This window comes from Macaca thibetana, chromosome X (genome assembly GCF_024542745.1).
Source record: "Macaca thibetana thibetana isolate TM-01 chromosome X, ASM2454274v1, whole genome shotgun sequence".
Taxonomy (NCBI): domain Eukaryota; kingdom Metazoa; phylum Chordata; class Mammalia; order Primates; family Cercopithecidae; genus Macaca; species Macaca thibetana.
The window spans coordinates 66,949,140-66,972,344 of record NC_065598.1 but is presented as its reverse complement, the minus strand read 5'-3'; the positions used below and the strand labels follow the sequence as shown (position 1 = coordinate 66,972,344).

At 42.7% G+C, this 23,205-nt stretch overlaps 2 protein-coding genes across 2 annotated transcripts in view; one reads left to right on the top strand and one right to left on the bottom strand.

Moving 5' to 3' along the window:
* The window catches only part of TEX11 (testis expressed 11), a 323,712-nt gene extending 319,157 nt beyond the window's left edge, over positions 1-4,555 (top strand). Inside the window, exons 29-30 of the mRNA XM_050776219.1 lie at positions 3,501-3,665; positions 4,307-4,555. Coding sequence (XP_050632176.1) covers positions 3,501-3,665; positions 4,307-4,399 — 258 coding nt within the window. The 3' untranslated portion in view covers positions 4,400-4,555. The remainder of the gene's footprint in view (positions 1-3,500; positions 3,666-4,306) is intronic.
* The window catches only part of LOC126946196 (60S ribosomal protein L37-like), a 321,281-nt gene that overhangs the window by 282,259 nt on the left and 15,817 nt on the right, over positions 1-23,205 (bottom strand). The gene's annotated exons all lie outside the window — the stretch shown is intronic.

Below are 23,205 nucleotides of genomic sequence, written 5' to 3'. Positions count from 1 at the left end.
ACCACCCAACTATGAACATTTCCAATATTCTCTACTCTTTGCTACTCTGTATTCCGTACTCTGTCCTTTAAGTGTTACCTGAGTTCCAGTCCATATCTGCAACAGCCTGCTTATCTCCAGAGTTACCTCAAGCCAACATGCTTAAAATAGAACTTATTGTTGCTTTATCCCTTATCCCCAGAAACATGTCCATTTTTTTCTTTCAATGATACCAGCATTCTTTCAGCCAAACTTAGAGCCATTTTCACTTGACCTGTCATTCCCCATATCAAATCAGTTACCAAGTTCTATTGATTCTTCCTTTAAATGATTCTTACATCTGTCCATCTAAATTGTCACTATTTTAGTTCTGACCCTTATCACTTCATTCTTAGATCACACAACTCCCTTTATTTTATTTTAATTTATTTTTATTTTTATTATTTTTTCTTTGAGACAGAATCTCGCTCTGTCGCCCAGGCTGGAGTGCAGTGGTAAGATCTCGGCTCACTTCAAGCTCCGCCTCCCGGGTTCACGCCATTCTCCTGCCTCAGTCTCCCGAATAGCTGGGAATACAGGCGCTCGCCATCACGCCCGGCTAATTTTTTTGTATTTTTAGTAGAGACAGGGTTTCACCATGTTAGCCAGGATGGTCTTGATCTCCTGACCTCGTGATCTGCCTGTCTCGGCCTCCCAAAGTGCTGGGATTACAGGCACAAGCCACCACACCTGGCCTCTATTTTATTTTTTGAGACGGAGTTTGGAGTTTCGCTCTTGTTGCACAGGCTGGAGTGCACTGGCATGATCTCAGCTCACCACAATCTCCACCTCCTGGGTTCAAGCGATTCTTCTGCCTCAGCTTCCCGAGTAGCTGGGATTACAGGCATGCGCCACCATGCCTGGCTAATTTTGTATTTTTAGTAGAGACGGGGTTTCTCCATGTTGGTCAGGCTGGTCTTGAACTCCTGACCTCAGGTGGTCCGCCCTCCTTGGCCTCCCAAAGTGCTAGGATTACAGGCGTGAGCCATCGCACCCAGCCACAACTCCCTTTAAACAAGTCTCCCTGTCTGTTTTCCCACACGGAGGTCTGTTCTAAACACCACTGGCATTTCTATCTTATTAAAACTACTGGCATTTCTATCTTATTAAAACTACACTTGCATCATATCACTCTCTTTCTCAAAAAGTTTCAGTGCCTTCCCATTGCCATCAGGATAAATTTCAAAATCTGAAGCCTGTAATGCAAAAACCCTTAACACTCCAGCCCACAAGGTGTTAGCAAACGTTCCACATGCCCTGGATTAGACAAAGTTCCGTGGTTTCTTTACTGTAAAACTTCCTTAAACTTTCAGTGAACTAATGTGCATTATAATGCCCCAAAACGGTGATATATAGAATGCGGCATTTCCAAAATGTATTTGACTAAAGAACTCTATTTTCATAGACCATCTGTTAACATTTCTCATGACACTAGTGTTCTGAGGAAGAACATTGAGGAAAGGCTTAGGAAGCCCCATCCTACATTTCCAGTCTTATTTCCCATTAACACCTCTACATCAATCATCTGCTTAGGCCAAACAACTCTTGGTCTTCCTAAGACATGCTTGTTCTCAGGTACAATCCAAGTCCACATTTATTCTGTTCTACCCACATGGAATGCCCTTCTCTTTCTCTGAATATCTATATTTTTCTTTTTAATTGAGATTTGGTTCATATATCATAAAACTCACATTAAGGTATACAGTTCAGTGAGTTATAGTATATTCACAAGATTGTGCAACCATCACCATTATCTAATTCTAGAACATTTTCATCATCCCCAAAAGAAACTCTATACCCATTAGCAGTCCTTCCCCATACCTCCCTTCCCCAGCCCCTGGCAACCACGAATCTCCTTTCTGTCTCTATGGCTTTGCCTATTCTGGACATTTCATATAGTCTCTGTGTATGTAGATCCTACTCATCTACCCTAAGATCATGTTTGTTTGTTTGTTTAAGTCTTTTTTTTCTCATTCATAACATTAAAATCACAACACTCATACCCTGCATCAGACACTGTGCCAAGCTGTGGATATACAAAAGCAAATGTCATTTTACCTTCAAGGGGCTCCTTGCCTAGTGGGGGAGACAGGCAGTACAGTGTTCAAAGTACTATTATGGATGCTGTGAACAAAGTACCAGAGGGGCAAAGAGGTTTGAGCAAGAAATTGAGGAGAGCCAGGGAAATCCTCACTGAGGAGGTGGCATCTGACTGGATTTGATTCATTTGTTCATTCATTCATTCAGCAAACATCTGTTGTGCCTCTCTTATGTGCCAGGCACAATGCTGGACTCTAAAGAGACAAAAATGCACAAGAAAAATTCCCTGTACCTCAAGGAACTCAATAGTCTGGAGGAGATAAATATATAGCATTTCAAAACAATATGATGTAAGTTATATTAGAGGAATGGACAGCTTGCTATGGAAACAGACAACTAACTCTGCTTGTGAATTTGAAGAAAAAGTATAAGTCTACGAACTGGACAAGGATGAGGGGTACTGTTTCAAGCAGAGACTAGACCGCCTCTGACTGGGTTATCCCAGTGCTCATTTCTTTAACTGAATGGGAGCACCTAATGTTTGTGTCTCTTAATCACATACCTTGTGAAGTCGTCTTTACATGTGGATGCCTTGTGTCCCCAAAAGCATTGCGCAACCTTTAGGATAAAAGTTTTGTCTTTTCCCTCTTAGTGCCCTCATTATCACAGTGATTTATGTATAGGAATTTCTTTTTGGATCCAAATGAATGAAAGGATGGCAGCTGAGACAGCATTCTTGACACTCTCAAAAAGCTGCTGCCTAATGTGTCTCCTATCACATTTCTCCCTTCTGGGGATTTAACATGAATGCTTTCTTTGTGTTCCATCTCCTATGCAAGAACCAAGAAAGTAGCTTCTTAGACTAATACTTTTCACTATTGCAAAGTGTTGTGAAGAAGCAAATATAATCTTGTGATTAGTCGTGTTAAAGACCACTGATAAGGCTAAGGGACCATTTTAGAAATGTGTGCTGTGTTCATAGCTAGGTAGATATTGTTAACTCTGAAGATGAATATAATTTCTACTCCAAATGTGGACTAATTCTGGTGACAGAAATTAAGAAATTCAATACAACTGCTTCTTGACAACTTTCTCCAAAAAGTAGAGGTAGGTATTAGGGAGATGATTGACTGAAGACAGAATCAAGGGAAGCCACAAACAGTATACAGGTTTTTCTCCTGCTTCAGGGAGATTAGGAATCTTTCTAATTCTTTCCTTCAGTCAAAGAGGGCCTCGGTTTATGTTTCTTCATGAGATCTTGCTATGGAACATTCTACAGCTGACAAACCTTCAAAGTGCTCTCCTCCTACACTTTCCAGGAGCACAGACCTTCCTCAATGCCCACTGTTTGTTTAGTAATAAAGGGACATGGCATGGATACAGGTAGTGCCACAATGAACTGTGACAGTAATCACTGCAAAATTTCTGTTCTTGGATTTCAGAAAGACTACCCAGAAATGGAGATTCTCTGGCTGATGGTCAAGTCCTGGAATACTGGAATACTTATGTTTAGCAGGAGCAAGTATGTATCTACTGAAAAGTGGTGTGGCCTGGCCTTGCGTTTCCTTGACCACCTTACCTCCTTCAAGGAAAGCTATGAAACTCAGGTGAGGAGGGAGAGGGCTAGGGCAGATGACATGCCCTAGGGGGCAAGAGGTTATGGCTGGGCTCTCCACAAGGACTCAACCCCATCCTCCTTGGCTAGGAAAGGATCTTGCTCATTGTTCCTCTCAGTGGTTCCACATAACCTCAAGAATTAGGAGACCATAAACAGTAATTCCTTAGAGCAAAAACCAAGAAGGACAGAACAGGGGGAAACTTAAGGATAGCAAATAGAATCTAATTAAGAGGAATGCCAAGAGTGAGCTCTGGAAAGATGCATCACTGTCAGTGCCAGTGCATGTGGGAAAGGACTGGCCTCTGCTCAAAGCAATAACTGTTGAAAAAGGCATCTTCTCCAGGAACTATTCTCAATTACAGAGTTCTGGGCCATGGGCTAACCAGGAGAGGTTTGGTGGAGAAAAAGCCTTGTTACCAAATAAAAGCAAAGGATATTTTATAGTTAAGTATCTTCTCCCTTATAATAGGGGATTCCTTTTCCTCAAGAGAGGACTGTATTTTCTCCCCAAATCTGAGATGCTTCAGATCTCCAAAGGTAACAGTTAGACTTTCATGCCTTCACCATGGGTCTGGGAAGCTTTCCCATGTTTCCTTTTCCCTTCAAGAAATTTGTTGTTCTCTTTCCCAGATGAATATGCTGTATAGTCAGCTTGTGGAAGCACTGAGTAACAACAAGGGCCCAGTTTTTCATGAACATGGCTACTGGAGCAAGTCAGATTAGGCAAGCTCACGGCCACATGAAGAAGATACGTTGTCCTGAGATGCTGACTGTTTAAATTTTTGCCAGAGTTTCTCTTGAGCTTTTGTTTCTGTTTCCTCAGACCCTGTTTTCATGTTGTTGAATAAACTTTCTAAAATAAAAGCATGTTGAATTTACCTTGGTGACCAGCTCATTTCTGGGGGACAAACAAATTTTCCAAAGTGCTAAGGATGATATTGAAACAGACCATGTGAGAGCAAGATGGTTTATGCCCCATGTGAACAAAAGAGAATGTTCATCCCAGTTCAACACAGATCGCATTTTATTCCCAAAGTGCTCAAATTCCCAATCCCTGAAGATAACAAAGAATCCCAGACTCTTATTTGGAAGGACCTTAGTGGTCACCAAGGCCAGCATTTATCTGGTTCGTGAAATCTCTCTGACATCCTTGAGAATCAGTTGCCCAGTTTCTAACAGAACTTATCCCAGGCCGGGCGTAGTGGCTCTTGCCTATAATTCTAGCACTTTGGGAGGCTGAGGTGGGCAGATCACTTGAGGCCGGGAGTTCAAGACCAGCCTGGCCAATATGGCAAAACTCCCATCTCTACTAAAAATACAAAAAAAAAAAAAAAAAAAAAATTAGCCAGGCATGGTGGCACGTGCCTTTAGTCCCAGCTACTTGGGAGTCTGAGGCAGGAGAATCGTTTGAACCCAGAAGGCAGAGGTTGCAGTGAGCTGAGATCGAGCCATTGTACTCCAGACTGGGTGACAGAGCAAGACTCCATCTCAAAAAAAAAAAAAAAGGAACTTATCCCATGACAGGGAAATCCTGAGATAGCTGAACCCACCTGTTTTGCTCTCTAATGGGTAAAACGCCCCACCTCATACTAAGCAGAAGTCTGTCTCCCTGTAACAAATCTGCTTCCTGTGTCACAGATGCCTCTTGGAGATGCCCCTAAAGACAGAAGCCAGGCTCATCTCTGTCCTCCAGGCTCTTTCTCCTTTGGGGTAAACATCCTCAGACGCCTTAGTTGTTCCTCCTGTGATCTGGTCACCTCACCTTCCAAAAGCCAAGCCCCATGTTGCAGTGAGGTCTGACCAATACAGCTGAGCAGCCTCTTCCTGGGTAGACGGGCATTAGTGTACCATAAGATTACACTGCCTTTTCCCCCAGTTGATTTGTATTAACACTTTCAAACTTTTGATTTTGACATAGTTTCAGACTTAAAAAAAGTTGCAACCAAGCACAAAGAATTGATATACACCCTTTATCCAGCTTCCCTATTTATTTTTTACCACATTGCCTTCCTGTCACTCTCTCAGTTTCTTTCTGAACCAGTTGAGATTAATTTGCAGACATCCTGCCCCATTTCCCCTTAATGCCTCAGTGAGTATTTCATAAAAACTGGGATACTCTCCTACATAACCACAGTACAACCATCAAAATTAGAAAATTGACAATGACTCAATTCTACCGTCTAATCCACAGACCCCATTCAAATTTCACTGATTATCCTAGTAAAGTCCTTCCTAAGTTCAGGATTATAAGTTGTATTTAGTTGTCATGTCTCTGCCATCTCCTGAAAAACTGAAATGGTTCCGCAATCTCTCCTTATCTGTTATGACCTTGACATTTTTGAAGAGTACAGGCTAATTATTTTGTACCGTGCACCTCAATTTAGGTGGTTCTGATGTTTCCTAATGATTAGCTTCAGTTTATGCGTTTTGGGTACATGTACCACAGAAAAATGATGTGTTCTCAGTGCGTCATACCAGCAAGCACACAATGTCAATTTGCCCTGTTACTAAAGTTAAGAAGGTGTCTGCCAGGTCTCTCCAATGGAAACTTAGTTGATAAATATTTTGTACTTAGTGGTTAATAATTAATTATGAGGTACTTGGTGGAAGATAGTTTGAGACTAAGTAAATACCACGTTCCTCATTAAACTTTCACCACTAGTTTTAGCATCCATTGGTGATTCTTGCCTGAACATTTGTACTGTGATGGTTGCTAAATGTTGATTTTTCTGCTTCCATCATTCCCTGTTCGTTTATTAGCTGGCATTGGTAAGGCAGAGGTTTTTCTTCTCCCCCATTTATTCATGTTTTTAAAATGCATTTTAGTACAGACTAATGGACACCTATTTTATTAAATGGGTTATAAGCCATTATCATTATCTATTTTGCTGCCCAAGGCTGGCTCCTACCCCCATTTGACATGTCCCCATCATTGTTTCAGCACTTCCTTATTTCGTGGCACAAAAAGATGCACCAGGGCTTATCTTGTACTTTCCCTGTGCCAGATCTGGAATCAGTCATTTCTCCCAGGAGCTGTGACGCCTTATAACAGAGTGGTAGTTAGTGTCCGAGATCTTGGTCCTAGAAGTGTACTCATTATTACAGGGGTGACATTATTTCTAGGTCCTCTCAGTGGACAGAGCTGGGACATAAATGTGTGTGTGTACATACATATAGATGAATGTATACATATACATGCATAGATATAAAATCATGAGTTCGTACTGATAGCTCCACTTTCTTTTCTTTTCTTTTTTTTTCAGATGGAGTCTTGCTCTGTTGTCCAGGCTGGAGTGCAACGGCACTATCTCGGCTCACTGCAACCTCTGCCTCCCGGGTTCAAGCGATTCTCCTGCCTCAGCCTCCCAAGTAGCTGAGACTACAGGAGTGTGCCACCATGCCCGGCTAATTTTTGTATTTTTAGTAGAGATGGGGTTTCGCCATGTTGACCAGGCTGGTCTCGAACTCCTGACCTCAGGTGATTCACCTACCTCAGCCTCCCAAAGCGCTGGGATTACAAGCGTGAGCCACCACACCTGGCTGACAGTTCCATTTTCAATCCAACGCCAGTGGATTTATTCTAGCTTTCTCCCCTTTCCCTATTTGTAACTCTTTCTTTCAACATTGAGAAGCCTGGCTGATTAACCTCCGATATTCACTTATTGGCTCGTTCTGTCTATATGATCCCAATCTTCTAGTCATTTTGTCTGTCTCTCCAGCCCTAACCTCACCAACCTGACCAACAGGCTGCCCCTTTGGCCCAAGCCCCAGTGAACACTCTGGCCAACTTATCAAGGGAGCCTCCAGTCTAGAGAGCAAGCAAGCTGAGTCTCTAGCCGAACCCACCACCAGGCCCTGACCCTGACCCCAGCCGTGCCAAGGAGAAGGGAAAGGTACCACATGGCATTGAAGCAGGCCCTTCATGTTGTTGACTCACCAGGCTCACTGTTTGCTCTTCCCTGCCTTCACCTTAGTTTACTCCTACTTATCTTTGAGAAGCCTGCTCATGTGTCAGTGCCTCAGAAAAACTTTCCCTGATTAGGTCAAGTTCTCTTACTCTATGCTCTCAGCATTGTTTTATTCTTCACAGCTTCAAATAAATACATTTGTTTGTGGAATAATTTGATTAATATCCATTTCCCTCAATAGTCTTTAAGCTCCATGAGAGAAGATGGTGTGTTTTCCTCCTTATTGTATAATCCCAGGGTCCAGCACAGTGCCTAGCACACTTTTTTTTTTTTTTTTGAGATGGGGTCCTGCTCTGTTGCCCAGGCTGGAGGGCAGTGGTGTGATCTCAGGTCACTGAAACTTCCGCCTCCTGGGCTCAAACGATCCTCCCATCTCAGCCTTCCAAGTAGCTGGGACTACAGACGAGTGCCACCACACTCAGCTAATTTTTCTATTTTTTTGTAGAGATGGGATTTCACCATGTTGCCCAGGCTGGTCTCGAACTCCTGAGCTCAATCTGCCCGCCTCTGCCTCCCAGAGTGCTTGGATTACAAGAGTGAGCCACCGCACATGGCCTGCCTGGTACTTCCAATAAATATTTGTTGAAAGAATGAATGAAAACTTCTAAGTCTTTTTTCTACAACATACGGCCATTAATTAATGTCTGTGCTTGTACTTCCAGGTTTTTGTGTTTGCTTTTGAAACAGGATTTTCTCTGTCACCCAGGCCGTAGTGCAGTGGTGCAATCATAGCTCACTGCAGCTTCAAACTCCCAGGCTCAAGCATCCTCCTGCCTCAGCCTCCCGAGTAGCGGAAACTATAGGCATGCACCACCATGCTTAGCTAATTTTTTAATATATATTTTTAGTAGAGAAGAGGTCTCACTATGTTGTCCAGACTGGTCTCAAACTCCTGAGCTCAAGTGATCTTCCTGCTTCAGTTTCCCAAAATGTTGGGATTGCAGGCATGAGTCACCAAGTCTGGCCTACTTCCAGGTTTTAAAACATCTAATTGGCTTGGTGCGGTGGCTCACGCCTGTATTTCCAGCTCTTTGGGAGGCTGAGGCAGGTGAATCACCTGAGGTCGGGAGTTTGAGACCAGCCTGATCAACATGGAGAAACCCCGTCTCTACTAAAAATACAAAAATTAGCCAGACATGGTGGCGCATGCCTATAATCCCAGCTACTCAGGAGGCTGAGGCAGGAGAGTCGCTTGAACCCGCGAGGCAGAGGTTACAGTGAGCCGAGATCGCGCCATTGCACTCTAGCCTGGGCAACGAGTGAAACTCCATCTCAAAAAAGCAAACAACAACAGCAACAACAACAACAACAAAAATCTAATTGATTGTATCACTATTAAATTGCTCTTGCCAGCTAATCTTTTTGGATGCAGAGTCTGTCTTTAAGTAGGTTACTTATCCTTCTCAGGCTGACATCACCTGCACATTTGATCAGCATGCCAGCTAATGGCTTTAACCAAGTATATGACAAAACACTGAACAGGAGTGGGCTGAGACAGAGCTTGGTGAAGTGCTTTGCAGTCTTACTTGTGGATTATTTCATTCATGCAACAAATATTTCCTGAACACTTCCTGTTAACGGACTGGACACTTCATGGTACAAGGGATAAAGTGGTGAACAAAATAGAGGACCAAGTCTCTCCTTCAAAGAGCTTACATTCTAGTGGGGGCAATAGATAATAAACTAGTATATAAATAACTTAAACATTGATCCATTAATAGCAGACTTTGGGATGATCATTTGCCTGCTCAATAATTGTACTGTCTACATTTTTTCCAGCCTTTTCACAAGAATGTCATGAGTGATTTTTGTCAATGCTTTGCTGGAACCCAGCTACACTTTACCCATTTTCAAAGCTTTACCCATTTATTTTGATTTACTAAGCTCATTTCAGAAAAGAAAATGAGCTTACTCTATCTTAAGCTATTCTTAGGTAGAGTGTTTATAAACTCTTTGGGATCACTAGATCCCCTCTAAAGACTCTCATGCAAACCATTCCTTCCAATAACGTATTCCAGAGACTTTCTTGGGATTAAGATGAAACCTTCTTGTCTAAAGCTTGTGAAATCTATCATCTTCCCCCCAGCAAAAAAAAAAGGGGGGCCGGGTGCAGTGGCTCACGCCTGTAATCCCAGCACTTTGGAAGGCCAAGGCGGGTGGATCATGAAGTCAGGAGATCAAGACCATCCTGGCTAACACAGTGAAACCCCATCTCTACCAAAAATACAAAAAAATTAGCCGGGCGTGGTGGTGGGCGCCTGTAGTCCCAGCTACTCAGGAGGCTGAGGCAGGAGAATGGCGTGAACCTGGGAGGCAGAGCTTGCAGTGAGCTGAGATCGCACCACTGCACTCCAGCCTGGGCAACAGAGTGAGATTCTGTCTCAAAAAAAAAGCATATATCCTTCTCTAGACTTTGGGGCATCTCTCATTCCCCATGATTCCCCAAAGGTTACAAACACCAGTTTAGCAATCTCACTATAGGTTCTCTCAACATCCTGACATACAATTTGTCTAGGTCAAGAGACTCATTTAAAGCATCTTGGTGCTTTCTTACTTACCATGATCCCCGGTTGCCTCTTGCCAATGTCTACTTGACCCTTTCCAATCTAATGTTCAGAATTTAGATGGCAGAGAAGACCAAAGCAAAGTAGGAATTACAGGGTCATATTTATCTTTGTTGTCTGGTAAGCATTGCCCCATTTTATTTTTCATTTTATACCCTGTGGTACTATTGGAATTTTTTTTACATGTGCTTATATTACTTTTATAATTTAAAAAACTGATAATAATTAAAACATACTATGTGCCCCAAATGGACTTGAAGGCTTCCTTGATTTGTTTTTTGATGCAAACTAAACTGTAAACAGCCTCTTTTTTTTTTTTTTTTTTTTTTAAACTTCTAGAATTAGCTCATTTTGGGCCAGGCCTTCCTGACATGACTTTGGCAGTTCCATGTTACCATCTTATATTCTTCCTTGGTCAGATGCTCTTCTTTCTATCTTTTTAATGTCTCATCATCAAACAACCCTCTGTCGGCCAGGCGTGGTGGCTCACGCCTGTAATCCCAGCACTTTGGGAGGCTGAGGTGGGCAGATTACCTGAGGTTGGGAGTTCGAGACCAGCCTGACCAACATGGAGAAACCCTGTCTCTACTAAAAAAAAAAAAAAAAAAAAGAATTACAAAATTAGCCGGACATGGTGGCACATGCCTGTAATCCCAGCTACTAGGGAGGCTGAGGCAGGAGAATCACTTGAACCTGGGAGGCGAAGGTTGCGGTGGGCTGAGATTGCACCATTGCACTCCAGCCAGGGCAACAGGAGAAAAACTGCATCTCAAACAAAGAACTCTCTGTTTATTTGCATCATTTTCTTTAGATACCTCTCCTTTTACATGTTCCTTAAAATGATTCACACATATATGGTCAGAATTTAGTTTTTAAGGGCCTTTCAACGCTTTTGGGAAGGCAGCCAGGTAGAAAGTGCACGAAAACTAACAATTAATACCTATCCACTAAGTGCTAAGCACTTACACATGTGTTATCTCATTTAATTGACTAACAACCCTGTGAAGTAGGTGATTCCATTTCATTCCCTCCTTTCACTCTCTCTCTTTCCTTTCTCCTTAGTGATTCCTGTGAGAAAGTGAAGCTCAGAGAGTTTAAGTAACTTAACCAAAGTAACACCACTGGTAAATGGCATAGCCATGATTTAAAGTCACATCTGGCCAGGCGCAATGGCTCATACCTGTAATCCCAGCATTTTAGGAAGCTGAGGCAGGTGGATTGCTTGAGCCCAGGAGTTCAAGACCAGCCTGGGCAACATGGCAAAACCCAGTCTCTACAACAAAATACAAAACTTAGCCAGGTGTTGTGATGCGTGTCTGTAGTCCCAGCTACTCAAAAAGCTGAGGTGGGAGGATCATTTGACCTTGGGAGGCAGAGGTTGCAGTGAGCTGAGATCACACCACCGCACTCCAGCCTGGGTGACAGAGTGAGACCCTGTCTCAAAAACAAAAAATTTTTAAGTCACATGTATCAGACCTGTCCTCACTCTTTTCCCTCTTGCTACCTTTTTTTTTCTCTGAACTTTGAAGTCTGCCCTCTTAAATTCTTAGGCAAAATACCTTACTATGTCTAGCATTATGCTTTCACAAATTGACATCATATGGTTCCTCAAGTTTCCACTTCACCCATCAGTTCTTTGTTAATTGGTCAGAATTTGGTAATAAACAGCAAACAGTCCCTCTTGTTGATTTCTTTATGTTCTGAGGGGTAATATTGTCAGCAAGACAAGTAAAGAATTTCTAGGCCAGGTGAGGTGGCTCACACCTGTAATCCCAACACTTTGAGAGGCCAGGGAGGGCAGATCACCTGAGGTCAGGAGTTTGAGACTAGCCTGGCCAACATAGTGAAACCCCATCTCTACTAAAAATACAAAAATTGGCCAGGCGCGGTGGCTCAAGCCTGTAATCCCAGCACTCTGGGAGGCCGAGGCGGGCGGATCACGAGGTCAGGAGATCGAGACCATCCTGGCTAACACGGTGAAACCCCGTCTCTACTAAAAAAAATACAAAAAACTAGCCAGGCGAGGTGGCGGGCGCCTGTAGTCCCAGCTATTCGGGAGGCTGAGGCAGGAGAATGGCGTAAACCCGGGAGGCGGAGCTTGCAGTGAGCTGAGATCCGGCCACTGCACTCCAGCCCGGGCGACAGAGCGAGACTCCGTCTCAAAAAAAAAAAAAATAAATAAAAATAAAAATACAAAAATTAGCCGGGCATGGTGGAGGGCACCTGTAATCCCAGCTATGGGAGGCTGAGGCAAGAGAATCATGTGAACCTGGGATACAGAGGTTGCAATGAACTGAGATTGTGCCACTGCACTCCAGCCTGTGAGACCGAGTGAGACTTTGTTGCAAAAAAAAAAAAAAAAAAAAAAAAAGGTCTGTTCCAAGATGGCTGAATAGGAATAGCTCTGGTCTGCAGCTCCCAGTGTGATCGACTCAGAAGACTGGTGACTTCTGCATTTCCAACTGAGGTACCTGGTTCATCTCACTGGGACTGGTTGGACAGTGGGTGCAGCCCACGGAGGGTGAGCTGAAGCAGGGTGGGACATCGCCTCACCCAGGAAGTGCAAGGGGTCAGGTGATTTCCCTTTCCTAGCCAAGGGAAGCCGTGACAGACTGTACCAGAAAATCGAGACACTACCACCCAAATACTGCGCTTTTCCAACAGTCTTAGCAAACGGCACACGAGGAGATTATATCACATGCCTGGCTCGGAGGGTCCCACGCCCACGGATGCCCCTCTGAGACGAAGCTTCCAGAGGAAGGATCAGGCAGCAATATTTGCTGTTCTGCAATTTGCTGTTCTGCAGCCTCTGCTGCTGATACTCAGGCAAAGAGGGTCTGGAGTGGACCTCCAGCAAACTCCAACAGACCTGCAGCTGAGGGACCTGACTGTTAGAAGGAAAATGAACAAACAGAAAGAAATAGCATCAACATCAACAAAAAGGACATCTACACCAAAACCCCATCTGTAGGTCACCAACATCAAAGACCAAAGGTAGATAAAAACCACAAAGATGGGGAGACACCAGAGGAGAAAAGTTGAAAATTCTAAAAACCAGAGCGCTTCTTCTCCTCCAAAGAATAGCAGCTCCTTGCCAGCAACAGAACAAGGCAGGACAGAGAATTACTTTGACAAGTTGACAGAAGTAGATTTCAGAAGGTCGGTAATAACAAACTTCTCCAAGCTAAAGAAGGATGTTCGAATCCATTGCAAGGAAGCTAACAACCTTGAGAAAAGACTAGACAAATGGCTAACTAGAACAGTGTAGAGAAGACCTTAAGTGACCTGATGGAACTGAAAACCATGGCACGAGAACTACACGACACATGCACAAGCTTCAGTAGCTGATTCACTTAAGTGGAAGAAAGGGTATCAGTTATTGAAGATCAAATTAATGAAATGAAGCAAGAAGAGAAGTTTAGAGAAAAAAGAGTAAAAAGAAATGAACAAATCCTCCAAGAAATATGGGACTATGTGAAAAGACCAAATCTATGTTTCACTGGTGTACCTGAAAGCGACGGGGAGAATGGAACCAAGTTGAAAAACACTCTTCAGGATATTATCCAGGAGAACTTCCCCAGCCTAGCAAGGCAGGCCAGAATTCAAATTCAGGAAACTCAGAGAACACCACAAAGATACTCCTCGAGAAGAGGAACCCCAAGACACATAATTGTCAGATTCACCAAGGTTGAAAGGAAGGAAAAAAATGTTAAGGGCAGCCAGAGAGAAAGGTCACATTACCACCAAAAGGAAGCCCATCAGACTAACAGCAGATCTCTCAGCAGAAACTCTACAAGCCAGAAGAGAGTGGGGGCCAATATTCAACATTCTTAAAGAAAAGAATTTTCAACCCAGAATTTCATATCCAGCCAAATAAAGCTTCATAAGTGAAGGAGAAATAAAATCCTTTACAGACAAGCAAATGCTGAGACATTTTGTCACCACCAGGCCTGCCTTACAAGAGCTCCTGAAGGAAGTACTAAACATGGAAAGGAACAACCGGTACCAGTCACTGCAAAAACATGTCAAATTGTAAAGACCATCAATGCTAGGAAGAAACTGCATCAATTAATGGGCAAAATAACCAGCTAACATCATAATGACGGGATCAAATTCACACATAACAATATTAACCTTAAGTGTAAATGGACTAAATGCCCCAGTTAAAGGATACAGACTGGCAAATTGGATAAAGAATCAAGACCTATCAGTGTGCTATATTCAGGAGACCCATCTCACATGCAGAGACACTCATAGGCTCAAAATAAGGGGATGGAGGAAGATCTACCAAGCAAATAGAAAGCTAAAAAGAGCAGGGGTTGCAAACCTAGTCTCTGATAAAACAGACTTTAAACCAACAAAAACAAAAAGAGACAAAGAAGGCCATTACATAATGGTAAAGGGATCAATTCAACAAGAGCTAACTATCATAAATATATATGCAACCAATACAGGAGCACCCAGATTCATAAAGCAAGTCCTCAGAGACTTACAAAGAGACTTAGATTCCCATACAACAATAATGGGAGACTTTAACACCCCACTGTCAACATTAGACAGATCAACGAGACAGAAAGTTAACAAGGATATCCAGGAATTGAACGCAGCTCTGCACCAAGCAGACCTAATAGACATCTACAGAACACTCCACCCCAAATCAATAGAATATACATTCTTCTCAGCACCACATCGCACTTATTCCAAAATTGACCACATAGTTGGAAATAAAGCACTCCTCAGCAAATGTAAAATAACGAAATCACAACAAACTGTGTCTCAGACCACAGTGCAATCAAATTAGAACTCAGGATTAAGAAACTCACTAAAAACTGCACAACTACATGGAAACTGAACAACCTGCTCCTGAATGACTACTGTGTAAATAACGAAATGAAGGAAGAAAAAAAGATGTTCTTTGAAACCAATGAGAACAAAGACACAACATACCAGAATCTATGGGACACATTTAAAGCAGTGTGTAGAAGCAAGTTTATTGCACTAATTGCCCACAAGAGAAAGCAAGAAAGACCTAAAATTGACATCCTAACATCACAATTAAAAGAACTAGAGAAGCAAGAGCAAACAAATGCAAAAGTTAGCAGAAGGCAAGAAATAACTGAGATCAGAGCAAAACTGAAGGAGAGAGACACAAAAACCCTTCAAAAACTCAATAAGTCCAGGAGCTGCTTTTTTTTTAAAAGATTAACAAAATTAGTAGACCACTAGCAACACTAATAAAGAAGAAAAGAGAGAAGAATCAAATAGACGCAATAAAAAATGATAAAGGGGATGTCACCACCAATTCCGCAGAAATACAAACTGCCATCAGAGAATACTATAAACACCTCTAGGCAAATAAACTAGAAAATCTAGAAGAAATGGATAAATTCCTGGACACATACACCCTCCCAAGACTAAACCAGGAAGAAGTTGAATCCCCAAATAGGCGAATAACAGGATCTGAAATTGAGGCAATAATTAATAGCCTACCAACCAAAAATGTCCAGAATCAGAAAGATTCACAGCCAAATTCTACCAGAGGTACAAAGAGGAGCTGGTACCATTCCTTCTGAAACTATTCCAATCAGTAGAAAAAGAGAGAATCCGCTCTAACTCATTTTATGAGGCCAGCATCATCCTGATACCAAAGCCTGGTAGAGACACAACAAAAAAAGAGAATTTTAGACCAATATCCCTGATGAACATTGATGCAAAAATCCTCAATAAAATACCGGCAAACTGAATCCAGCAGCACATCCAAAAGCTTATCCACCAAGATCAAGTTGGCTTCATCCCTGGGATGCAAGGCTGGTTCAACATACACAAATCAATAAACATAATCCATCACGTAAATGGAACCAAAGACAAAAACCACATGATTATCTCAATAGATGCAGAAAAGGCCTTCAACAAAATTCAGCAGCCCTTCATGCTAAAACTCTCAATAAACTAGGTATTGATGGAACATGTCTCAAAATAATAAGAGCTATTTATGACAAACCCACAGCCAATATCATACTGAATGGGCAAAAACTGGAAGCATTCCCTTTGAAAACCGGCACAAGACAAGGATGCCCTCTCTTACCACTCCTATTCAACATAGTGTTGGAAGTTCTGGCCAGGGCAATCAGGCAAGAGAAAGAAATAAAGGGTATTCAATTAAGAAAAGAGGAAATCAAATTGTCCCTGTTTGCAGATGACATGATTATATATTTAGAAAACCCCATCATCTCAACCCAAAATCTCCTTAAGCTGATAAGCAACTTCAGCAAAGTCTCAGGATACAAAATCAATGTGCAAAAATAACAAGCATTCCTATACACCAATAACTGAAAAACAGAGAGTCAAATCATGAGTGAACTCCCATTCACAATTACTACAAAGAGAATAAAATACCTAGGAATCCACTTACAAGGGATATGAAAGACCTCTTCAGGGAGAACTACAAACCACTGCTCAACGAAATAAAAGAGGACACAAACAAATGGAAGAACATTGCATGCTCATGGATAGGAAGAATCAATATTGTGAAAATGGCCATACTACCCAAGGTAATTTATAGATTCAATGCCATCCCCATCAAACTACCAATGACTTTCTTCACAGAATTGGAAAAATCTACTTTAAAGTTCATATGGAACCAGAAAAGAGTCCACATTGCTAAGACAATCCTAAGTAAAAAGAACAAAGCTTGAGGTATCATGCTACCTGACTTCAAACTATACTACAAGGCTACAGTAACCAAAAGAGCATGGTACTGGTACCAAAACAGAGATAGAGACCGATGGAATAGAACAGAGGCCTCAGAAATAACACCACACATCTACCACCATCTGATCTTTGACGACCCTGAAAAAAACAAGAAATGGGGACAGGATTCTCTATTGAATAAATGGTGTTAGGAAAACTGGCTAGCCATATGTAGAAAGCTGAAACTGGATCCCTTCCTTACACCTTATACAAAAATTAATTCAAGGTGGATTAGAGACTTAAATGTTAGACCTAAAACCATAAAAACCCTAGAAGAAAACCTAGGCAATACCATTCAGGACATAGGCATGGGCAAGGACTTCATGACTAAAACACCAAAAGCAACAGCAACAGAAGCCAAAATTGACAAATGGGATCTAATTAAACTAAAGAGCTTCTGCACAGCAAAAGAAACTATCATCAGAGTGAATGGGCAGCCTACAGAATGGGAGAAAATTTTTGCAATCTACCCATCTGACAAAGGGCTAATATCCAGAATCTACAAAGAACTTAAACAAATTTACAAGAAAAAAATCAAACAACCCCATCAAAAAGTGGGCAAAGGATATGAACAGACACTTTTCAAAAGAAGACATTTATGCAGCCAACAGACACATGAAAAAATGCTCATCATCACTGGTCATCAAAGAAATGCAAATCAAAACCACAATGAGATACCATCTCACTCCAGTTAGAATGGCAATCATTAAAAAGTCAGGAAACAACAGGTGCTGGAGAGGATGTGGAGAAATAGGAACGCTTTTACACTGTTGGTGGGAGTGTAAACTAGTTCAACCATTGCGGAAGACAGTGTGGTGATTCCTCAAGGATCTGGAACTAGAAATACCATTTGACCCAGCGATCCCATTACTGGGTATATACCCAAAAGATTATAAATCATGCTACTATAAAGACATATTTGCACGTATGTTTATTGCGGCACTATTCACAGTAGTAAAGACTTGGACCAACCCAAATGTCCATCAATGATAGACTGAATTAAGAAAATGTGGCACATATACACCATGCAATACTATTCAGCCACAAAAAAGGTTGAGTTTATGTCCTTTGTAGGGACATGGATGAAGCTGGAAACCGTCATTCTGAGCAAACTATCACAAGGACAGAAAACCAAACACTGCATGTTCTCACTCATAGGTGGGAATTGAACAATGAGCACACTTGGACAAAGGGCGGGGAACATCACACATTGGGTCCTGTCGGGTGGGGCGAGGGGGGAGGGATAGCATTAGGAGATATACCTAATGTAAATGACGAGTTAATGGGTGCAGCACATCAACATGGCACATGTATACATATGTAGCAAACCTGCACGTTGTGCACACGTACCCTAGAACTTAAAATATAATAATAATAAAAGAATTTTTAAATGTCCTGCTTTGTGTGTGTGTGTGTGTGTGTGTGTGTGACCGAGTTTCACTCTTGTCGCCCAGGCTGGAGTGCAATGGCATGATCTCAGCTCACTGCAACCTCTGCCTCCCAGATTCAAGTGATTCTCCTACCTCAGCCTTCCAAGTAGCTGGGATTACAGGCGCCTGCCACCATGCCCGGCTAATATTTGTATTTTTAGTAGTGACGGGGTTTCACCATGTTGGCCAAGCTGGTCTTGAACTCCTGACCTCAGGTGATCTGACCGCCTTGGCCTCCCAAAGTGCTGGGATTACAGGCGTGAGCCACCGCGCCCGGCCAAATGTCCTGCTTTTAAGCAAGGGAAACTTATAGCAACTCTGAGCAAAGTCCCTCATTGCTGCTGTATCTTGCCCTGTGCCATTTTTGTAATGTGCATCAGGAGTATGTCACCCATTTCCTCCATTTTGCAGGGCAGTGGTATGTTCCACTATATAACCCCTCTCTTTCTTTCTTCTGTTTTTTTTTTTTTTTAGATGGAATCTCACTCTGCCACCAGGCTGGAGTGCAGTGGCGCGATCGCAGCTCACTGCAACCTCCACCTCCCGGGTTCAGGCAATTCTCCTGCCTCAGCCTCCCGAGTAGCTGGGACTACAGGGGTGCACCACCACGCCCAGCTAATTTTTGTATTTTTAGTAGAGACGGGGTTTCACCATGTTGGCCAAGATGGTCTTGATCTCTTGACCTCGTGACCCGCCCGCCTCCGCCTCCCAAAGTGCTGGGATTACAGGCGTGAGCCACCGTGCCCGGCCCCTTTCTCCTTTTAACATCACCAAAACTCTATAGAGGGCTATGTCCCACCTTTGTGGATTTCTATGCATATAGCACAATGTCATCTCCCATTCTAAAGGACATCGTCTTAGGCTTCTTCAAATGCCAAATTCCAGTTGTAAGTTTCATTCCTCCAAATCTTAGTGATACCTCTTAGCTGGTATTTATTACCGTGAGTTAAAATTTCAAGTTCACTCTATAATATTAAGTTGAACCATACGAGGTCACCATTTTTGTAGGTCAAAAACAGCTAGATAATGGCAGTTTTGTATGGTTCAAACTAATGCATGTGCTGTGTATTGATACCAAGACAGCTGAAGCTGTACGTTCTATTTATGACTCTTTTCCAAGATATATTCTTCTGTGCCTTAATGGGCACCTACCCCAGTACTGTTCTTGCTGTCGCATCTGATATCATTCCAGAGCAATTGATTTTATGATATTATCAGGACACTTTTTTCCTTTCCCTTCCATTTTCAATTTAAAGTTCTCTTGATCAGATCAACACGACTCTCAGTAAACACATTTTTCCCAGTTATCATAGAGAACTCTGTCCTTAGCCAAGAGCCCAGCAATCCAGTATTTTAAACCATGCTCCAGACAAAACCCTATTCTAAAATTCCATCTCTAGTGGAGCACCCCACTGTGCCCATATCCCAGCTACTCGGGAGGCTAAGGTGGGAGGATTGCTTGAGGCCAGGAGTTCGAGCCTGCAGTGAGCTATGATCCTGCCTGTGAATAGCCACTGCACTCCAGCTGGGACAACATAGGACAACCTCATCTCAAAAATAAATAAATTAATTAATTTTAAAAATTCCATCTCAAAAGGCAGCCATTTCATTTTTTATATATATATATATGGTTTTTTTGGGTTTTTTTGTTTTGTTTTGTTTTGTTTTGAGATGGAGTTTCACTCCTGTTGCCCAGGCTGGAGTGCAATGGCGTGATCTCAGCTCACTGCAACCTCTGCCTCCCGGGTTCAAGCAATTCTCCTGCGTCAGCCTCCTGAGTAGCTAGGATTTCAGGTGCCTGCCACCATGCCCGGCTAATTTTGTGTTTTTAGTAGAGACGGAGTTTCTCCATGTTGGCCAGGCTGGTCTTGAACTCCCGACCTCAGGTGATCCACCCACCTCGGCATCTGAAAGTGCTGGGATTACAGGCGTGAGCCATCGTGGCCAGCCTATACATTCTTTTCTATTCCAAATACCAATTTTCTTGTGTAAGAGGAAAATAAAACACCATCTGGTCCCCCAAGTCCTTGAATTTTCTGCCCACAACTTTATAGTCCTTGAAGATCATTTCCATGTCCCCTTTGGTGTAGCCATCATCCCTACAAGAGGGACAACTGCTAGAATAAGAGGTGGAGGAAGGTGGAGATGGGCAGCATTTATTTGGCTTGATGGGTTTCCCACAGCTCTTTGTTAAATGGCAATGAAAATACATGATCAAAGGCAATAGTCATGTCATGTCTGCATATTTACAGCCCCCTCCATATCATCAATCAAGAAGTCACCAACTTCATTCATTCATTCATTCATCTGTCCATTCAGCCAGTGAATGACTGTGGTTTAGATCCTCAATGAGCTTATAGTCTGATAGGGGAAGGGGTTAGGCTTCCATGTATTGTATTAGAATGATTACAATATTAAAGATAGAGGGTGGGAGCTATGAAAGTGGGGGGAAGGTACTGAGATTCCAGAGGAGGGAATAAGGAAATGCTTTGTGGGCAGGGCACCGAGTCACTGCTCATGCCTGTAATCCCAGCACTTTGGGAGGCCGAGGCACGAGGACCACTTGAGGTCAGCAGTTCAAGACCAGCCTGGCCATCATGGTGAAACCCCGTCGCTGCTAAAATACAAAATTAGCCAGGTGTGGTGGTGTGCACCCGTAATCCCAGCTATTCGAGTGGCTGAGGCATCAGAATCGCTTGAACTCAGGAGGTGAAGGTTGCAGTGAGCCATGATCACACCACTGCACTCCAGCCTGGGCGACAGAGTGAGAGTCCATCTCAAAATAATAATAATAATAATAATAATAATAATAATAATAATAATGAAATGCTTTGTGGATAAGGTGGAACTGGGCTTTAAAGATGTATAGGATTTGGACATAAGGAAGGAAAGGAGAGGTATTCCAGGCAAAAGGAAAAGCATGGCAAAGGTGCATAGCTTTGTGTGAGGGGCAGTGGGTTCAGTGTATTTGCAGCATGGAGTCCTTAAAGGGGAATAGTGGGAAGAGGTTAAAAAGGCAGGTTGGAAGCAGACTGTGGAGGGTCTGGAATATCTGGCTAAGGAGTTTAGACTTTACTGTGTAAGCCACTGAAGGAGTTTGAGCTGGGGAGTGGCAGGGTCAGAAACGGACCCCAGGAATATTAACCTGGGCAACACTGGGTAAATTGGACTGGAGAAGGGAGAGGGTAGAGGAAGGAAGACTAATTTGGAGGCCACTATAATCTCCCTATGTTGCCCTTTTTTCTTCTTTTCTTTTCTTTTTGTCTTTCTTCTTTTCTTTTCTTTCTTTTCTTTTCTTTCTTCTTCTTCTTCTTTTTTTTTTTTTTTTTTTTTGAGATGGAGTCTCACTCTGTCACCCAGGTTGGAGTGCAATGGTGTGGTCTTGGCTCACTGCAATCTCTGCCTCCAGGGTTCAAGTGATTCTCCTGCCTCAGCCTCCCAAGTAGCTGAGACTACAGGTGCCCACCACCACACCCAGCTAATTTTTGTATTTTTAGTAGAGATGGGGTTTCACTATGTTGGCCAAGTTGGTCTCAAACTCCTGACCTCGTGATCCACCCTTTTGGCTTCCCAAAGTGCTGGGATTACAGGCATAAGCCACTGCGCCCAGCCCTATGTCACCCTTTTATAAAGGTCCACACTTTTCATGAACAGCATTTATCAGTTTGTGTGATTATTTATTTAATATTGGACTAGCTCCAAGACAGTAAACTCCATAAGGGCAGAGGTCGTATCTGTTTTGCTCACTATTGTATCCACAGGGCCTGACACATAGAATTACGTGTTTGTTGAATGAATGGAAATAATGAAGAATTGAATTGGGGTAACTGCAGTGAAACAGTGAAGGTGAATGTGAGGACTGGTAGACATAATTGGAGATGGTATAAACGTTTCAACCCTGGGTGAGGAGAATGTTTTTGGACTTATATGAATATTGAAGCCAGGAAATCTCCAATGAATTGCATATGGAGAAAGAAGAGAGCCAAGAACAACTTTAACAAACATTTAAAAGGGAAGGATAAAAAAAGGAACTGCAAGGGGCAGAGGAGGAGAAATAGGAGAGATGTAGGAGAACCAAGAAGGTAGTGTCACTGAAACCAAGGGGAAAATTTTAGAAGGAGAGAATAATTGACAGTGCCAAATATAACAGAAAGGCTGATGGGTATGAGGTCTGTGAAGGCATAAGATCTGGTGACTTGGGACCCGGTGCAGTGCTTCGCACATGTAATCCCAACACTTTGGGAGGCTGAGGCGGGTGGATCACTTGAGGTCAGGAGTTCGAGACCAGACCAACATGGTGAAACCCCGTCTCTACTAAAAGTACAAAAGTTAGCTGGGCGTGGTGGCGGGCACCTGTAATCCCAGCTACTTGGGAGGCTGAGGCAGGAGAATTGCTTGAACCTGAGAGGCGGAGGTTGCAGTGAACCAGGATCGCATCACTGCATTCCAGCCTGGGTGATGGAGTGAGAAACTCTCTCAAAAAAAATAAAAGATCTGGCGACTTGGAAGTCATATTGACTTTTAGGCACAATTTCAGTGGGGTAGTGAGAGAGCAGAAGCTAGACAACAAAGAAGGACGAGGTGGAAAGTAGCAGCAGAACTAGGCAAGGCAGCAGAGCACAGGCACCGACACTGGAACCACATTGTCTGGGTTCAAACCTTTGCTCTCCCACTTGGGAGTTATATGACCTTGGGCAAGTTATTAAATGTCTGCAGACCTCAGTTTCCTCATCTATAAGATGTCCGCAACTATCCTCACAGACTTGTAAAGAGAAAGTGAGTAAAATATATACAAAGCTCTTAGAGTAAGACCTGAC